Source organism: Equus asinus, chromosome 3 (assembly GCF_041296235.1).
Source record: "Equus asinus isolate D_3611 breed Donkey chromosome 3, EquAss-T2T_v2, whole genome shotgun sequence".
Lineage (NCBI taxonomy): Eukaryota > Metazoa > Chordata > Mammalia > Perissodactyla > Equidae > Equus > Equus asinus.
This window is the reverse complement of record NC_091792.1, coordinates 109,171,524-109,191,969: the sequence shown is the minus strand read 5'-3', so window position 1 is coordinate 109,191,969 and position 20,446 is coordinate 109,171,524. Positions and strand designations below refer to the sequence as shown.

General features: G+C 36.7%; 1 protein-coding gene across 1 annotated transcript in view; it reads right to left on the bottom strand.

Moving 5' to 3' along the window:
- Positions 1-3,468: 3,468 nt before the first annotated feature.
- LOC106843223 (transmembrane serine protease 11F) overlaps positions 3,469-20,446 on the bottom strand; it is a 96,819-nt gene continuing 79,841 nt past the window's right edge. The window contains exons 7-11 of the mRNA XM_014860175.3: positions 19,150-19,188; positions 13,069-13,270; positions 9,581-9,840; positions 7,927-8,069; positions 3,469-3,984 (exon numbers count right to left, since the gene is read on the bottom strand). Coding sequence (XP_014715661.1) covers positions 3,826-3,984; positions 7,927-8,069; positions 9,581-9,840; positions 13,069-13,270; positions 19,150-19,188 — 803 coding nt within the window. The 3' untranslated portion in view covers positions 3,469-3,825. The remainder of the gene's footprint in view (positions 3,985-7,926; positions 8,070-9,580; positions 9,841-13,068; positions 13,271-19,149; positions 19,189-20,446) is intronic.

The window sequence follows — 20,446 nt, the reverse complement described above, 5'->3', positions numbered from 1 at the left end:
TTTGCTGCATTTTAGTGGGCCTTCTGTAGTTTTATTTGTTTATAAAACATTTTTAATGAAGCATTAAAAAGAGCAAAGAGAAAGACATTTGTTGTTTTAGTAGGATTCAAAATCTTTCACTGCTCCTCATTTGAAAATATGGTACACTGTTTTTACTGTATACCCTGTGAAGGCTTTAAATTACTTCATCATTATAAAGCTTAGTGTGGAGGGTGAGAAAAGGATGGAATAAGGTATAGATTCGGGGAATAAACTTTCCACAGAGTATACTGATCTGCCAGTTGACTAGCTTTGCAGCTTTGCCTACATTAAAATCATCCTTCATTTCATTAGGTATAGGTGGATATAATTTTAAGTGGCATTGTTTTAATCATAAAGCTAGTTTGGTCCAATAATATACTTTGCTGAATACCATATGAGTTTAACTTGCCTCACAGTTTTGCAAGGAGAAATGTTGGTTTGGAAACAATCATTTAATTCCAGTGACTTCTAGAACTGCAATGTTCCTGGCTAGTGAGCCTGCATAACACAGGTTAGAGTGGTGGAAAGTAGGCTGGACTGGACGCAATGGCTCCCGGGTTCCATTCCTATGCTGGCTATGACCTACTGCATAACTTGGGGAAATTCTCTTGGCTTTGATTTCATAGCAGTCAACAAAGGAGGTTGATGTACATAACCTCTTAGGTCCCTCCTGGTTCTAAAAGCTATGATTCTAGCATTAATTTCATAATTTGTAACAAGTTTATTTTTCATTTCCATGATTGCATGAAGATTGCCTGGCACACATCTCCTCTCAGTCAAATAAATATATTAACAAAGTAATAAGTTTATTCAGTTGAAAAGGGTAAATTCTTGTTAATATGTTTTTGTTCTTATTGTTGAATCATGAAGATTTCACTGAGCAATGGTTAACCACTGCAAAAATTTTGGTTCAATCTTGTTCTAGCATTAAAAACTAACCCTTAGATCTCAAGGCACCCAATACAGGGATAATGTGCTGTATTGTTTAAGATCAGCCTAATGGATTTGACCTGTCTTTCAAACAAGTCAGACAAATTGTAGGGTGGTTTTTTTTCTATGAAAAAATGTGAATATTATAGCATTCACAACACAGGAGGCAAAGTCCAGGGTTGTTTTTTGTTTTTTAATCACAATATATTTGCAAAATTCACAAAGCAATACTATTGACAAATAAAAATGCCAACACTGTAAAAAAAAAACTTCTTGACAATCTTAATATTTGCAGCGCCACCTGTACTGAGATTAGTTTACAGTAATACCCGTTGAATTTTTTGGAGCAGGTTTTAGACATCCTTTGACTTTTCAACTTTATTATTCAACAGGACAGCCTCACAACAATGCCATGAGGTAGACAGATTAATGTCCCATTGGGTAGCTGGAAAACCTGAGGTAAAAGCTATTGCAGGATTCTTGTAACACTACTCAATAGGTCAGACAGCAAACTAGAAATAGGACATATAAATCCTGCTTAAAAAATAGACTCTTCCTTTTTTTAGATTTACTTATATCCTTTTGTATTTATTCCTCTCATTTGTGTTAAAACGTCATGAAATTGAATTGAATTAAGCATAGAATTATTTAAATCAGTATATATATTTCACAGACACTTATATGTGAGAAGTTATCAGTCTTCTGAAAATATAAATGCAGTTACACAAAAGCACACATCCAATGCTAAAGAACTTACATAGTAGAAAATGATTTTTTTTCCCCTGTAGACAGATGTTTTCCTGTTTCTCTCAAAGGTTGTGTTTAGTTTTAATATAAAAAAGACCTATCATCAATCAAGCACATCGTCAATATGCTGAATATTCTCCAGAAAGCTTTGGGTGTTTCTCTGCATATAAAAGAAACTGTAAAGTTTTTAAGTTTTTATTCTGCTTTTCCTGTTGATATTTACTTATTAGTAGTCATCAACTCAGAAATTTGCTGACATTTCCTTTTTAAGAGGAAAGTGTGCCTGGATGACCCTTTTGTGTTTATATCTTAATATTGATATGTAAACAATAACAATTGGGAGATCTTTTTATCATATTCATCTTGTTTACACATATTACCTATAAACACACAAACGTAAATTAACAAAACTTTTAGTCATTAAAGAAACAGAGAGGCTAGATTTTTCTCTGATAAATCAGAGCAAGAAATTTAGCACTTGAGGTCTCCCGTTTGCAGCCAGGAGATGAATAAGGAGCTGCATCTCTGTGGTCACAACCCTGGTCACAGATGACCATACCTCCTATAACTACTTGTTTATAAACGGACAGAGTTCAAAATACATTAATGAGACATAAAAAGTGATTTTGAAAATCTAACTCAACTAATTCTTTTACAATGTAAAGTATTGTGAAATCAATTACATGATTTTAAAGAAGCAAGGGACCGTTTGTAAAAAGCATATTGTTTTATTCAATGCAAAGCACATTAATAATAATAGTAGCTGGTCCATATTGAGAGCCTACTGTCTGCAGACACTTTCCAAGTGCTTTACTTGTGTTAACACATTTAAACCTCGCACAAATAATATGAAGTGGGTACCGTTTCTATTCCCATTGTGGAAGTGAAACAGCTAAAGCACAGAGATGTTAAGAAACCTGCACAAAGACTCACAGCTCATATGTGGCAGAGCCAACATTCAAGCTCGTGTAATCTGGTTTCAAAGCCTGTGCTTTCCACCACTGAACTTTTGGCTGTTTTAAGCCCCAAAGTCATTCATTTATTTGACAAATTAAGTTAATTTATCTTAAAACTCACAGAGGCATTCCTTTCCATTATAATAAATATTTATACAGTGCATAATATATACTAGGCACTGTTCTAAATGCTTTACACAAATCAGCTCTCCCAACCTGACATTCTCACAGACATCTCACCTGTCAGAGAGCTGAAGACTTACAAAAGCTCCAGTTACTATATGTTGATGTAGATATTTCTAAATAAATAATTGAATAGCTCATTCTACCAAAAATCTAAAAAGTGTCTGTCCTGTTCTTAATCATTTGAAACCAACTCTGCTGGCCGAGGTCCCATCAGGTCTTTTTATCCTCCTTAAGCCCACAGAAAAACGCTCCCAGGAGTCTTCTTTATTCTCCTTTTGGCCGAACTCCAATTGATGTATGAATGGCAAGAAGCTGTTAAAGAATAAATCAGCAATGCCTATTAACAACAGAACATGCATCCTGAAGCTGGTGCTTCAGTATAACACAATGTTAACAGCTAGTTCAGATACATTTCAATCTCTCTTAAATGGCAGCTCTTGTGGTGGATAATAATGCTCTGCATCATTACTTCTAAACCCAGATTAGAGATCAAGTTATATTGCAAATTTCATGCTTCTCCATTCTAGCCTTTGAATGTCCATCATCAGTCCTAGAATGCTGAAGCCCAGAACCCTCAGGGAAGACTGCTGTTTCGTGTTTTTGCTAGAAGAATCCAAGTGCTCCGGGTATTATATGAGGTAAGGTTTTGGCAGCTCTTCATATCCTGTGGAAAATGATGTCCCCTGTGTTCCATTGGGGAAAGCCATTTATAAATGTTCATCTTGTTAATAAGCATCACAACAATTTCCCTCGTGAGTGAGAAGTCAGTGCTACCTGTCATTTGCTGTGTCTTCTTCTCTCAGGGTAGAGAGGGTTCAGTCACGTGTACACAAAGACCATCTCATAATTTGAGATTGATCTGAGTCTGAAGGACTTCTTGACATCCAGCAAAAGCACTGATCCAAACCACATGAATATAAATAATATACAATATGTAGGAATTTTATTTTTGTGTGCCATGGGTATAATTCATGGACGATTCACACTAGATACCAGTCTTTGAGGCAATCCAGTCTCGATACTGAGTCACTCTGGTATAGACCCCAGGTTTTTTGGGAAGACCACATGATTGTCCCCAACTTACTATACCGACAAGGTACCAAATGTCACGATTGTCATAAACCAGAGGTCCACCAGAATCACCCTGGAGAGAAAACAAAGACATTTAAAATTAACTCTAATTTAATTCAGTAGGAGGGTCATTGCAATCATCTCTCTTCTACAGAAAAAAATGAAATTGGTACAGAGAACATGCAGCTAGACCAGAGACAGATTATATAATGTTTCTCTCAACTGAGTTAAAATTTTGTGCTAAGCTTTAAAGTGCACTGTTTTGTAGAAAGACTTACACTCATTCATATAAAGTGGTTACATTACTTCTGGCTCAGCATCCTTGGATTTCTTTTGCTAGTTTGATTAGATACTTTATGCATGGTTTAGTAAGCATATATATAAACTATTTAATATGAGGTTAGTATTTGTGCATGTATAGGTGGAAGTTTTCAATGATCTCTTCTGAATATTGTTAGCTTGACTATTTTATGGACCTATTCATGGTCTCCTTTGCTTTTACTCACCTAATTCTAATTTATATTTGCTTGCTGAATTTTATATAAGCTCCCTTAAATCTCTTTTGGAACAAGGAAGCTTAAATAAATAAACAAATATAAATGTAGAGGTTAAAGGTGTGGTCTCAGCAGTTGAACTGCCCAAGTTTCAGGCCCAGCTCTATCGATTACTGGTTGTGTGACCTAGGGTAAGATACTTAACCTCTCTGTGCCTCTTCCACTTCCTTCATTTATTCTTTTAACAACCATTTATTGAGTTCCTACTGTGTGTCCCAGGTATTTTGATGAACATTGAGAATGCAATGATGACCAACAATAAACAGTCCCTATGCTCACAGAACTAGAAATTTAGGTTAAAAAAACAATATTAAATGAGCCCACAAATAAATGCAGAATTGCAACTGTGTTTAGCACTATAGTAACATCCAACAGGAGAATCTGACTGGTCAGGGAGGTCAGGAAAGTTTCCTGTAATGATATGTAATTGAGCTGATATCTAAAGGAAGAGGAGTTAACCATGAAAGGGAAGATGTGGATGAAATGTGTTCTAGGTAGAGAGAACACAAGTGCTCTGTGGCATGAAGGAGGCTGGCATATACAAGAGCCTGTAAAAAAAAAAAAAAACGGTGGGGAGGGGACTAGAGAGAAGATAGCAAGGGTCAAGTGGTTTGTGGTGAGGCTATAGAGGCGGGAGAGACTGGTCCATTCAAAGCCCTGTGGGTCGTTTTGTTTTTCATCTTAAGATAAAACTAAAGGTAAGCCACTGAAGTGTTTTGAGGAGGGGGTTGACATGATCAGATTACATCTTGTTAGAAACCATCCTGGCTTTCATCTGACTAATGCACTGTAGGAGCATAAGAGTGAATGTAAGGAAATAAACTAGATGGCTAATGTGGTTTGTGGTGGTGAGGGACAGGAGGGGAGGGAAGGTGGAAGAAAGAGAGAGAGAAACAAAAGAAAGATATAAGGAGGTAAAATCCATGGGATTAGGTAATCAATTAGATAAGGGATAAGGAGAGAAAGTTAGAATGGCTTCTAGTCTTCTTGCTTGTTTAACAGAATGACAGAGGATGGCACTCATAGACATACAAAACATAGAAAGAAGATCAGGTAGGGAGGGGGAGAAGAGCAGAATCAGGTGCAACATTTTGAATTTGAGATGACTTTCAGATATCCAAGTGGAGCTGTCAAGTAGAAGTAGAATATGTAAGGGTGGAAATCAAAGCAGAGGTCAGGGCTAAAAGTATAAATTTATTAGTAATCTGCAAGAAGACAGTAATTGAAGCTGTGGAAGAGAATTAGAGCCTCCAGGGAGAAAGTTCAGAGTCAAAAGAGGAACAGGTGTGGAATAAATCAAAATCTAATGGCTGAGATTGAGAGAATGAGCTTGAAAAGGAGACAAAGAAGCAGACAGAGAAGTAGAATGAAAATCATTACAAGCCTAGAAAGGCAACAGTTCAAGAAAGAGAGAGTAGTAAGTATTATTAAATGCTTCTAAGAGGAAAAGAAAAAAAAAGAATAGGACCAAAAAACATCTGTTGGAGGTCACTGATGCATCATTGGAAACCTCAGGAAGAGCTATACTGACGAAGTGATAGGGCAGAAACCATATTGTAATGGTTTGAGGCGTTAGTGAGAGGTGAGAAAATTGAGACAATGGGTATACACATTTTTCCAAATATTTGATGGTAAAGAGATAAAATGGGGTGCTAGCTGGAGGCATTATGGGTCAAGAAAAGAGTTGGTTTATTGTTTTTTTCCTAATTTGATAGATCTGAATAAGGAAGGAGCTAGTTACAAGAGAAGTTTTGACTGTGAAAAGAGATAGACAAAATAATTGCCAGTGTAAGCTTCCCCAAAAGGCCAACAAGAAGAGGAACATGGGCAGAGAAGGGCTCAGCCTTAGAGAAGAGGCAGCTTCTCTGCTGTGACCTAAGCTGAAGGTGGATGAAATGGGTCCAGATGAAGGCAAGTCTGCATGCTTGGTGCTGGGAAGATGGGGAAATTTCCCTCGTATGACTTGTATTTTTGTTTGAAAATTGGGAAACAAAATCATCAGTTAAGAATAAAGAGGTATAAAAAAAACAGAAGTTAAGGAAAGTGGAAAATGTTGGGAGAATTCAGAGAACAGACTTGAAACAAATACACAAAAAGAGTAGGATAGTCCATTTTGTCATCTGGATCCTTTAGTGGAACCAATGTGTTCTATTATATTTTTTCCAGGAGGATTTGACTTCCTGAGTGCAGGCAGAGAGAGAGATTGGATAGTTGAGTTCTTCCAGGTTTGGACCTTTGTAGACAGAAACACTGGAAAGAGAGAGAGCAACAAGTGAGCTCAGGGTATTAGCAAAAGTGATTAAAATGATTAACAGTGAAATCTAAGTTGGACAAATAGATGATGGAAGAAGGGAAAGGATGAACGAAATGTGAGAAAATAGAGAAGCAATGGTCTACAGGTGTCTATGAAGTTGAAGAAAGATATTTTATTCAGTCAACAAATATTTGTGCCAAGCACTATTTTATTTGTTGGTAATACAGTAGTAAATAAAATAGACCTCCCAAATCTGTGCCTTCATGGAGCTTATATTTACATTCTAGTTTAGTGGAGAAGACAGACAATAAACCCAATAAATAAAATATATTGTGTATCGGATGGTGATAACAGCTAAAGTGAAAAATAAATCAGAGGAGGGGACACAAAGAATTTGTGTGTAGATTGTGTGTATTGGGGGTGAGGGTTCGTAGCTTGGGGTGTAGCAGATCGTGTGGCCAAGGGAGCAGGAGTAGTTGAAAAGCAGGCAGGAAGAAGCGGACAGTTGTTAAATAGAAAGATTTGGGAAATTAGTGTTTTTGGAGTTGGAAGAGTTGTGTGTGACAAAGCTCAAGATGTAACCCTAGGAATAGGAGGCTGAGGAGGAGTGAAGATCGCTGGAGGTTAGGAGGTTTAGGAACTGAGAATCCAGCATGTAAATGGGTCAGTGGTAATACTGCAGGGCTTGGGATGAAGAGGAAACTGTTTCAGGAGTTGACGTCATTAAAGAATGAGAGGGACAAAGGGGAGGGACCAGGAGGTGGGGGATGAAAACAAGATGCATGAGAGATGACAGAGCTGAATGAAGTGGTCTTCAGAGGAGAGTTTTCTCTCTTTTATTTACAATTTTGTTCAGAAAGTAACAATAAAGCATAAGAGGAATTGTGTGAACTAGAAATAGGGAGCAATGAGCTTTAATATCCTGATCTGTAAAATAGAGATAATTAGAGTACTGCTTCAATCTTGTCATATTAAATAATGTATAAAAAGTGCTTACTACGTGGCTTGGCACACAATAATCACTCAATACAATAATTTTTGTTATTTTTTTAATTATTGGGTTTTGTTTAATATTTTCATTAACAAATAAACTGAGTCCTTGGTGAAATAGATGCCATTTTTTTTTTCCAGGTGAAATATATGTCAAATTTAGAAATAGCTAGTGGAAACTTTCCTTTTAAAGTTTTGACCTTGAGTTTAGACTTACCTTACATGCGTCTACTTTTCCTTCCATGAATCCAGCACATAACATTCCTGGAGTTATCAGGCCATCATACACATCCGTTCTGTTACACACATCAGTGCCTATGGTTTCCACTCTGGCTTGCCGAAGTTTATTTTGTATAGGTCCTATTATACAGACAAACACACACACAAAAATGTGTTCTTTGAATAAAACTGTTATTTAAGACATGAAAGACACATAAATTGTATATTCCTAGGAGCAAAAGCATAAGATTATTTTATTATTAATTATGGCTACTTTTATTTTCTGTGTCATAAATGTGTACATACAAAGAACCATAAACATGCATGCCCCAATATTATATCACACTTGTGGATCTTCAAAAGCTATTGGAATCCTTAAAACTACATGCAATATTTTATGTGTGTGTATGTGTGTATGCTTTTTTTTTTTTCGTGAAGAACGGGTTCATCACACTGATCTTGTCCAATTGGCACATTTTTCCATATAAAGAACTGAGGGAACTTCACTAATTTCACAAAAGCTATTCAAGTAGGAACCAGGATATGAACTGCACAGATCTATTTGCCCTACTCTGTGCTGTGGAGTGTTATATAGGGGTGTCTCAAAGCATGGGAAACAGAACGGATGCCCAAGATCTAGCAATTTGACATCCGCACAGAGCAGGGCCAGGGGTTAGGAGGAGAGAATACTGCACAGTTAAGTGCGGGAAGGGAAGGAGCTTAGGGCTCCTGATTGATTGAAGCTGTCGAGGAGTAGCCCTGAGCTAGTGGTAAGGGAAGAGAAGACGAAAGGAGACATAATAACCTCTCAAACCTCAAGTTGAAAATGCATGGAGCATTTGGGAAATATTTCATATAATAGAATTCTGTCAAAAAAAAGCTAGATTAAAATATATTAGCATTTGTCTCCTAGTTTCTTCAGGATATCCTTGATACAAACTTAAACATTTATTTTCCACTTCAAAACATTCAATTAATCTCTCTCTTTAGAGTGGAATGAACTAATGCCTAGAAATCTTAAGTTCTGGTCCTCAATTTATGAAAGTTTAGAACTGATATCTTTTAACCTCCCTAGGAGGTGGGACAGAGGTAAAGAAATACATATTCAACTAACTCATGAAAATGAAAATTCTCAAAACATTCACAAAGCACTTTATAATCACCATAAATGCTCATTAAAATGAAGAAGGAATTAGACAAAAAAAAAAAAAAGTAAAACTTATCGTTAAGATTGTGGTTTGAAGAATATGCTAACCAGCAGTATTTACATCTGGCAAATATACAATTGGAATCATTTACTCCCTTGTGCTCCCATAGCATTCGTCCCTTCTTATAGCATCTACAGCAGCCTGTTCTTTTCTTCTATGTTACCCTCTCCCTTTTCTCACCACTGCTCCACTTAATTGTGAACTTCTCCAGGATAGGGTCCTGACTCCCTTCATTTTTTAACCCACAGACCCCTGTTCTGCTCAGGGCCATACACATTAAAAACATCAACATTATTTTTATGAAAAGTCTAAAGAGAGATTCCCTAAGACATCTTGTCACTTAGGATAATTTGAGACATATGTCTTGATTATTATTTTGACAATTATTGAGACATAATTGTCTCAAGACAAATTATCCTAAGTAAATTAGGTTGAACTACTCACCATCATCTATAACAGATCCAAATCCTGTGACAAAGACACTTGTTTTAGGTGGCAGCCTTATAGATGAATCTGGGAGGCAAACTCTCTGAACTACATTTGAAAACTCAACTCGGGTAGTCAGCTGAGCCAAAGCAATGTCATTTTCGTTTGTTTCTCTGTGGTAATTTTCATGAAGGATAATTTTCTCCACACTTCGTTGCACTGCAGGTGGTGTTATAGTTACACCAAAAGTAGCAATCCATTGACTTGGGTCTTTATTTCTGAAAAAATTAAAGGGTAAGATTTGTGAGATTGAGGCTGTATTTCTCCCCAACTATTGAGATTATGCTCCTAAAAAATCCCTATGGTGAGAGAATTGCAGTTGATGATCTTATGGGAAAAAGATGTTAAAAATATTGATGATACAAGCGAGAGTATGAAAGCCCTTAAAAATATCTTATATTCTCTAAAATTAAAAATAGCACAGGAACTAAATGGAATTTCCATGCTTTATTTGGATTAATAATAGTAATGGGGACTATACAATTAACTTCTAATTTTTCAATTCCTTGTTTATTAGAAACTCTTCAGATTCTATTTCTTTTATAATTTCAATTAAATGTGTAGAAACCAATTTTTATTTGTTTTGGGTATATGCTTCTTAAGAGACATTTTCCCTCTGTATCAGATACTCCATCTATTCTTATTTTATGACTCATTTGTCAGCTCTTGTTTAATGGGTCTTACTATGATCTTTGAGACAAGGTAATTTGTCTGCTTCACAAACCTTCAAGTGTACACAGGATGTTTCTTCACCGTAGGCCCATACCTTGCCCTGATATTCAAGGGCTAAGCAGCGCTACCAATATCATGCTGTTAAAGCTCCCACTGGCCTTGGATCTGGCCTCATCAGTGCCTCTTACTATTTTTGAGGCTCTCCCTTCACACGGATGCTTCCCCCCACCCCGACAAAGTACATCACAAGCAAAATTCTGTGTAGTCCTATCACCTCTTTATCTCCCTATTCTTCCCCAAAGCTCAATTTCCTCTTTTTCTACTTACCCCGTCAAGAATGGCTAGAAATAGACAGAAACTTGACCTTCCCTGTGTAGAAGAAAATTACGTAGAAGGAAATCTCACAGAGGAGAATTCATAAAGGGGATTTCCTCGTTCACGCAGGATTATCGTGTTGGTGAATCATGAACTTTTAAGTGTTGTGAAAAACCTGAAAGATTAGTGGTTTTCCGAGTACTCTGCACTGCCACAGGGATGGGCAGGCAGAGACTGGGTGTGGTGACTGGGAGATTGGGAGTGGGGGGTACTCCTTTCAGCTGTTTTATTTATTTATGCTTTAGAGAAAGATTTTATTCAAAGGAAAAATCTTAGGGCTGAGGAATTCACTTGAAAAATAGAATTCTAGGAGATGCAAAGACTTCAGTCCTTAAGGAACTTGTAAACTGAGTAGACAAAACGGAAATACCCCATCTCTTCATGCATCGTCAACCAGAAAGGAAGCCTCCTGGAACAGGCCCAGTTCAACAGGCTTTGAGGACAAGGGCACTGAGATTCAGAAGTTAAATGGCTTGCCCAGCTGAGTGACATATCCAACTGGTTAATGTCAGAGAGAGATGGCCCAGGTCTCATGATATCCTGTCAAGAACTTTTTCCCCACCTGCACTGTTTCACAAAGACTGTGATCATTTTACATGAACATAAAGGTACTAAGATTTATCCTAAACACGATTTTTAAAAATATACTATTTCTGTAGAAAAAAAACATAAAAACTTAAAATCTGTTTGTATAATTGTGATATTGTCTTCAAAGTATCTTGTATTTTTCCTTCACAAGAGAATACTGCATTGTGAAATTACATGAAATTATATCACTACCCAAATTGAACCCTTTCTCTCCAGGATCATCACCTTTCCCAACTCTTTTAGATTATTGTTATCAGTATAAAATATGTATAATGTAGCTCATATTTTAAAATATCTTTCCTTTGAGTCTACAACCACCCTCAACTGTCAAATTTCTCTCTTCCCATTCATTTAAAAACTCCTTGAAAGTGGCTTCTAAACTCACTGCATCCAATACTTCTCCTTATAATCGCTTATGAATTCATTCCCATCTCAATCATATCACCACAATTTCTCTTATCAAGCTCACCAGTTATTTCTATTTGATCAAACTCAATGGCCAACCCCCATGTAGGTCTGTCAGCAAACAAAAGACTACACTGCACCTGCAGAAATGTGTATCTCAATCACTATAGTTTATTTTTTTTCACAAAATATTAATAAATTGACCTTCTGGATTCATTTTTAATTTACATAAACAGAGATCAGTTATAAACCAAAATGGATGACACTTCCCAAAACAAGAGTGAAGACTGGAGGACTTTGTAAACATGAAAAAGTCAGAAAGCCTTAAAAAATTAGTGAGAGTCAAGTTGACCTAAGCCGTGATGCTAGTTATTTTGGGGGTTGAAAATATCTATAAGTGAGTTCCTTTTCTCTTCTCTCTTGAGAGAGTGACAGACAATCACCTTAAGTTCATTAGATCATTTTCATTACATATCTGCCCCATAAATAAAGGTGTAGGCATCTTGGAACCATTGTTACCCTTAGAAGGTTGGTCAAGAGCTTCCTAGATGCAGCAAAGATAGTTTCCTCAGAAAGCGTATGTGAACAGTGCCACTGGCCAGGGCTTTTTTCAGAGCTTTTGTCTTTTGAGAGTTTAAAAAGAAAACCTTCTGTATCCTGATGGTGACACCTCAGGGAGGAAAGATGGTGTATCTTTGATCTCCTATGGCAACGGGGTGCCTGTGTATGTTTGCGTATGTGAATTACATAGCTGAGTTTTAAGAGCTACAACTGTGAAAGCCCAAGCAGAGAGCCCCTGTCAAGTTGTATATGACCATATTCCATACTGTGAGGGATGTGAGACAGGATGGCAGGTCTCGCTCACCATCCACACACCTCTCTGGTCCACACAAACCCACAGGAGTCCTTGGATAAAGCAATTGGAAGGTAGAGCTTCAAGAGTGATAATTTTGATTTTTTTCTTATTTATGAAGTGACGGTGGATGTTGATAGTGGGAGGATAAATAGATTAACTGAAAAAATACCCAGGACAGAAGCGGCTGAATTTTCTCCTTGAATATGCGGGAGGGTTTAAACTTGTTACAGGTATAGTAGTCAGTCTTTATACTAAACATAGTTTGTGACGGTAGGGAAGGTAACACTAGTGTCGTGATAATAGAGGAGAATATATGGCAAGAACCACAAGAGCGATACAAACCAAGCATCATAGATATTGAGAGAAGGGAGAGGGGATGAATATGACTGCAGTGGGCATAGAGTAAAAGCATAATGCATTTGGGAACAGAGAATGTCCATCTGGAACGGAGCAGAGGATAAGCTGGTGAGATCTGACTCTTCCCAAACTCTGAACTGATGGCAATTGATAACTCAGAAAAGGAGACTCACAACAGCCCTGGTGAACTTACTTGTGGAAGCAGTGAGCTGCTGTGAGCAGCCACGTGTTACTGATGAGGCTGGCTCCGCACTGATGGCCCGCCCCTATAAGCTGGAGGCTGACCTGCCATGGCCACTCTCCTTCCATAGCTGTTTCCCTTCCTTGGACAATCCTTTCAGTAGAAGAGGATGCTGGTAATGGTATGTTTGAAGATGTCATCCTTATTCCACAGCCTGTCACAGAAATGTATGTTAGCTTGTTTTCATAAAAGGGAGAGGGAAAAAAAGCATATCCTGATTTGCATTGGGTGCAGATGCTTAGACAATCCATTGCACCTGCTTCTCTCTAACTCATTCGTAGTACTCAGGCCCTGAGCTTATTGCATAGGGGTCCTACTGATCCTATTGAGGTTCAGAAGAAATATTTACTAAGATTTCAAGGCATGCAATCCAGGAATTAACTTCTGTCTCTCTATATAAAGCATGTATGGATAGATAAATAGGTAGATAAATAATTTATTGAGCATCAAAAATGTATAGGTCCTTGCTAAGTGCTTTAGATACTTTTCAGATAAGAAAACTCAGCCTTGGAGAGAGACATAAATTACTAGAGGTCATTCAGCTGGTAAGTGATAGAGTTGCATATAAAATTAGGAGGCTCCACCTGGAAGTTTGTATTCTTACTGCTCAGAGAGAGTCCGCTACTGAATGCAGGTTATGAATCTGCCTTGATATGAATCTAACTTTTACAGTCTTAAACAATAATGACCTTTTATGGTTTTCTAAAATTTGAAAGACTAGTTTTTAAAAAAATTTTGATTTTCTCATAACAAACCCTCAGTTGATTAGACTTTGAATCAACCTTAAATAAGACTTAAAAGTAAGTTAGGATACTTTATTAATGTACCATTTAATTATTTATATTTTAAGAATATAAGGGTTTTTTTTCCCAAAAAGAAGTTTTATTCAGAAACAGGTGAAAAATAGTTTCCTGAAATCATACTTACAAATTCATCCCAATTCCCTCATGATTAAATAGCGTCAGCTTAAAGCAACCATGAAATTGAACAAGTAGGATTTCTAAGCTAGTATGGTGCTATATCAGTAGTGCCTAATACTTCTCCAACTTCCTCTTAAAATATGCATGAAGGTAATAATAATATAAATAATATCTATTAGCTATGAGCCAGGATCTATACATAGTGTAACATATATTTTCTCTAATTTTTATAACAACTCTCTATGTTAGGTGTTACTATCCCCATATTGCAGTTGAAAAATTTGTGTCTATGATATTGTTCAAAGACAAAAGGAGAAAAATCACCAAAAATTATGGAAAGATAAGAAAACATTACAAATTCTGGTAGAAATTTTCTGTAACTGCAATACCAGTGGGTTGGTTTGAAAAGCAACTTTTTGGGGCTGGCCTGGTGGTATAGTGGTTAAGTATATGCACTCTGCTTCAGTGGCCTGGGGTTTGGGGGTTTGGATCCCAGGTGCGGACCTACACACTGCTCATCAAGCCATGCTGTGGAGGCATCTCACATAAAATAGAGGAAGATTGGCACAGATGTTAGCTCAGTGACAATCTTCCTCAAGCAAAAAGAGGAAGATCGGTAACAGGTGTTAGCTCAGGGCCAATCTTCCTCACCAAAAAAAAAGAAAGAAAGAAAGAAAGAAAAATAAAAGATAAATAAATAAAAGAAGGAATTTAAAGAAAGAAATCCACTGTGTTTGGATTCTGATTTTAAAAAATATGAAAAGCAACTTCCTGGACAACCCAATCTACATCCTATAAACTAGAACTGTTTGGAGAACCCTAATAAGTTTGACAAAGCCTCTGGCTCAACACTATTGTGATTTCACAGCCCAGGAAGTAAAGCTAAACTGCCCTTGGCCCTAACCAAGCAGAAACTATAGTTGGAACCATCCCATTGTGACTCATCAGCTGTTTTCTTGATGTGTGTGTTCAGAAGCCACAATTTCCAGCACACCATCCTATCTAGGGATACAGGAAAGATGAGAAGTTCTGTGAAAATGTAGTTACCTCATGCAATGGTCTGAATGTGTACTCCCAGAATTTATATGTTGAAATCTTAACTCTTAAAGGTGATAGTATTAGGAGATGGGGCCTTTGGAAGGTGCTTAAGTCATGAGGGTGGAGCCCTTATGAGTGAGATTAGTAGCTTATAAAAGAGTCTCCAGAGAGATCTCTATCCCCTGTTCCACCACATGAAGCAACAACAAGAAGTCTGTGAGTGGGAAGAGGGCCCTCACCAGACCATGCTGGCACCCTGATCTCAGACTTCCAGCCTCCAGAACTGTGAGCAATATATTTCTGCTGTTTATAAGCTACCCAATCTATGGCATTTTGTTACAGCACCAAGAAGGAACTAAGACACTTCATGAAAAGCAATTTCAATAGAGACAGGAAGAGCACTGACATCAGTGAGTGCTGGAGCTGGTGGTACAAGGAGGCAGTTTGTGGAATTTTCATGTATTCTGCCTGTAAGAACAGAACTGAAGCCTGCATCTACTGTACAGCATGATTAGGGCCTCCCAAATCAGATGATATATAAACTCAGAAGACAGACATATCTCTAAAAGTGATTTTCTACAAAAAATTTTAGGATAGGTGCTTGGTATCAGCAACAATATGCAAGAAAGCATGACCTTAATAAAACAGAAGCAGACAACCAACCATAAGGGAAAACCTATACTGTGATAAGAGTGAAAAATCACAAATCAAGAAAATCAAAAACAAAAAAATCAAGAAATCACAGAAATGTCATGACGGATAAAATCCACATGAAAGAAGTAAAGAGAAAATGCAACACCATACAACGGAGATAAGCAGTTTTCAGGATTATAGATTTTATAAGATCTTTCAGAATGCGGAGGAAAGTAACTTGAACTGAAACTAGAAATAATGATTGATATGGAGGGCAGAAAATGGATATTCAAACAAAAAGTCATTTGTGTTCCTGAGGAAGAAAAAAAGAACACTTAGAACAGACTCAATTATCAAATTTATAGTGGAAGAACATTTTCCCAGAATGAGAAAAAAACGGTGTATACATTGAAAACATTCATAGTGTCCTAGTCAAAATTCAGCACAAAATACAACCATATCTAGATCTCTTGGCAAAAATGTTGTAGGATAAAGATTCCCTACATTCATCCAGGAACAAAAAAGAAAACAGACATAAGAATAAAAATTGCACCAGCCTTAGACTTCTCTGTAACAAAAACACTAGAAGGAAACAGAATAATGTGTATAGAATTTTTTGGGAAAGTTTATGATCCAATTATAAGACATTGAGATAAAGGAAATGGAAAAGATTCTTATGTATACAAGTATTCAGAAAATATACCATTTGTATAATTTTCTGGTTTAAAAGTGACTTGAGGGGCCAGCCTGGTGGTGTAGTGGTTAAGTTTGCGTGATCTGCTTTGGTGGTCCTGCATTCATGGGTTCGGATCCCGGGGGAAGACCTAGCACTGCTTGTCAAGCCGTGCTGCAGTGGCATCCCACGTAAGATAGAGGAAGATTGGCACAGATGTTAGCTCAGTGACAATCTTCATCAAGCAAAAAGAGAAAGATTGGCACAGATGTTAACTCAGTGACAATCTTCATCAAGCAAAAAGAGGAAGATTGGCAACAGATGTTAGCTCAAGTCCAATATCCTCACAAAAAATAAATAAATAAATAAAATAAAAGTGACTTGAACAGAATGGCTATAATTAACAAGACAGGAAATAACAAGTGCTGGAGATAATATGGAGAGAAGGGAACTCTCATACACTGCTGGTGGTAGTGCAGACTGGTGCAACCACTATGGAAAACAGTATGGAGAGTCCTCAAAAAATTAAGAATAGAACTACCATACAATTGAGCTATTCCACTGCTGGGTATTTATCCGAAGAACATGAAAACATGAATGCGTAAAGATACATGCACGCCTATGTTCACTGAAGCATTATTCACAACAGCCAAGACTTGGAAGCAACCTAGGTGCCCATCAAGGGACGAATGGATAAAGATGTGGTATATATACATGATGGAATATTACTCAGCCATAAAATAATGATGAAATCTGGCCATTTGTGACAACATGGATGAACCCTGAGGCTATTATACTAAGCGAAATAAGTCAGAGGGAGAAAGTCAAATATATTATGATCTCACTCACAAATACAAGATAAAAATAACAACAAACAATCACATAGAGACAGAGATTGAATTGGTGGTTACAGAGGGGAAGTGGGGAGGGAGGAGGGCAAAAGGAGCGATTAGGCATGTGTATAGTGATGGATTGTAATTAGTCTGTGGGTGGTGAACATGATGTAATCTACACAGAAATCGAAATATAATGATGTACACCTGAAATTTATATAATGTTATAAACCAAGTTACTGTAATAAAAAAAATACAGGCATATATCCATAAAAAACAAAATAACACGGGGGCTGGCCCCGTGGCCGAGTGGTTAAGTTCGCGCGCTCCGCTGCAGGCGGCCCAGTGTTTCGTTAGTTCGAATCCTGGGCGCGGACATGGCACTGCTCATCAGACCACGCTGAGGCAGCGTCCCACATGCCACAACTAGAAGAACTCACAACGAAGAATACACAACTATGTACCGGGGGCTTTGGGGAGAAAAAGAAAAAAATAAAATCTTTAAAAAAAAAAAAAAAAAAATAACAGAAGGGGTAAGTTTCAGTTAGAACTAGATAATGAATCTTTTCAAATAAAGATTAAGAACTACGTTAGAGGGGAGCAGAAATTTAAGAGTCACGGAGGGCTTTCCAATCCTTAGATGCAGGTGTCTGGGCTGCAGGGCACGTTCTCAGCTCCATGTCCTTTTTGTGTGGTAGTCTACTTTTGCCCACACAACTTTTATATAATGCTTATTACTATTATCATGTAAAAGTAATAGTAAAGTAATCCATAGTAGTATGTATTTCTTTAAAAAGAAAAAGAAAAAAGAAAAGTGCCTTGAAGATACAATTTAGCAGGCAGAATGGTGAATCTAAATCAAGAGCCAAGAATGGGGAAATAGTAAAAGTATAACAACAGACTTTAGTAATGGGTAAATAATTGTAACTAGGAGGATAAAATGGAACATAATGTTTTGAAAAAGAATATTGATAGAGTATGTAAAGATTAAGCGATAAGTAAAATTGGGAAGCTATTTAACAAAGATTGGAAAATCAATTGAAGTTTGCAAAAGGAATCTAAAATGTAAGTTCTTCGTTATGCATGGTTCTTGCTTTATCCTTGAGTTTGATAACTAAAAAATAAAGGTTCATATATGGACTAAGCAAGCATAAAGGCAAGCAAGAAGATATAAACAAGAACAAAATGTGTACTATAGACAAAGATAGAACACAATGGAAGACAAATATTTACCAAAAGCCAGAAAACATAAATGAGAAGGACAAATATAGAGTATTGACAATATTTGGAAAAACATTAAATGCAATATATTACATATAGAGAATACTTATTGTTTTTTAGTGTCCTTACACCATTTTTAATGGACATATATTTATCCACAAAAGACCATAAATATATACTAACGTGGGGGAGGGCAGAAAATGTACATACCAGATATTTCAACAAAAATGTAAGAAAACGGAGAAATTTTAACAGCAGAAAGCCTAACTAGTTACCACGTTAAAACACTCTCTTGAATTGTGAGAGAATATTGAGACATATTTAAAGAAAATATTAAAATGGAATGTTAGAAATATAGTTACATATGTCGTAATATCAAGAATACTACGTAATTCTTTTTTGCCACATTCCATAAGTCACAAAACTTAAAATTGTATTTGGTGGAAATTTATAAATTTAAATGTCTTAAATATTAAAAGTAGTGAACAAAAATAAAAAGACTAAGTGTTTGGTTTACAAAAATATAAGGTAAAAAAAAGCTTGGTATTATTGTGGTAATCATTTTGCAATATATACAAAGATCAAATCATTACGTTTACACCTAAAACTAATACAGTGTTATGTCAATTAAACCTCGATAATAAAAAAAGAACTTCCTAAATTCTACTTCTAACTTTTCTGTGGCTTTTATTCATTATCTTTGCTTTGAACTTACGGCTGTTGAGAAGATTCCTCATCTTTTTGCTGTCGATAGCTGGAAAAACAAAACATGAATTAGTTGGTAGAAAAATGTGTTTCTGTTTTCATGATTTTGTTCAGATGGTCACTATAAGAGATGCTTATTATCCAAAACATCCATATTTCAAGAGGGCATGAGATTTTTCATACCCAAGCAATATATAAATAACCTTCTACTCTGATTTGGTCCAAAACATATAATAAAATATACTCTATTTATACGCTTTAAAATAAAAGAGAGCATTTTGTTTTCTGATTTTTTGCTAAGAAGACAGAAAAAGAAATTAGGAAGTTAAGAAAGTATGATAAGGATAAATGACCTTGATTACTCTCTTGGGAGCTCTAGTATAACTCAAGGAAGCTATCTCCAGTTCCCATCACGATTGGTGTTCACCGTATCAGGTGTACTAGCCTACGTGTGTTAGGCATACGTCTGGCAGCCAGTGTTGAAAGGGCAGCTCCAGGGAACTGAAGGCATCACAGCCCCCTCACAGCCCAATTTCCAGGCCCTTGTCTACCCATGGTAGAAATTCAATCAATGCAAGTTGATGACCTTCTCTCACTGAGGATTCTCCCTCACAGTGAATACGGTGGAAGCAGCTCAGGCAGCAGGCATTAGAGGCATGAAGCTCTCTCATATATAGCCAGTCCAGGGACCCCACCCATGCCGCAGTCTCTCCTCCGCTTTATGCCTCCCTTCTGTGACATCTTTTACCTTTCAAACTTATCTCAGGGTTGGTTTAAGTTCAGTTTCATTGGATTTTTGGTGGTTTGGTGTTTGTTTACTTTGTTTTGCTTATTTGTAAGAAAGAAAATAGAGAAGTATATGATGATTTGCTCAGGAACACTGACTTTCCCAAAATAGAGACATGAGTCTCAAATTCTATTAGAGGTTTCCTGGACATTTCACTTGTCTTTATTTAATGAGAGATATAAATGTGGCAGAAGAAATATATGCAGTGGAATTTTGGTTATGGAGCATGGTCATAGAATACAGTTATGTTGATATTAAAACAGCTTTTATAGTAAAAGTCAGTATATACAACCAAGAAGGCTGAACAATTATTTTTTAAAAATTTAAAATAAGAAACTCTGCAACTTTAACGTGTCTTTTATGATGGATACCTTACTTTAGCACATAGGATCATGCATTAGGGACAATTATATTATCAAGAAATGAGATTTAGTTTGAGATTGCCATTTACAGAGTGCTAGAAAATACCATATTTTACTTTGGAATATAATTAATTAAGTATTGGATACCATACTCTTTC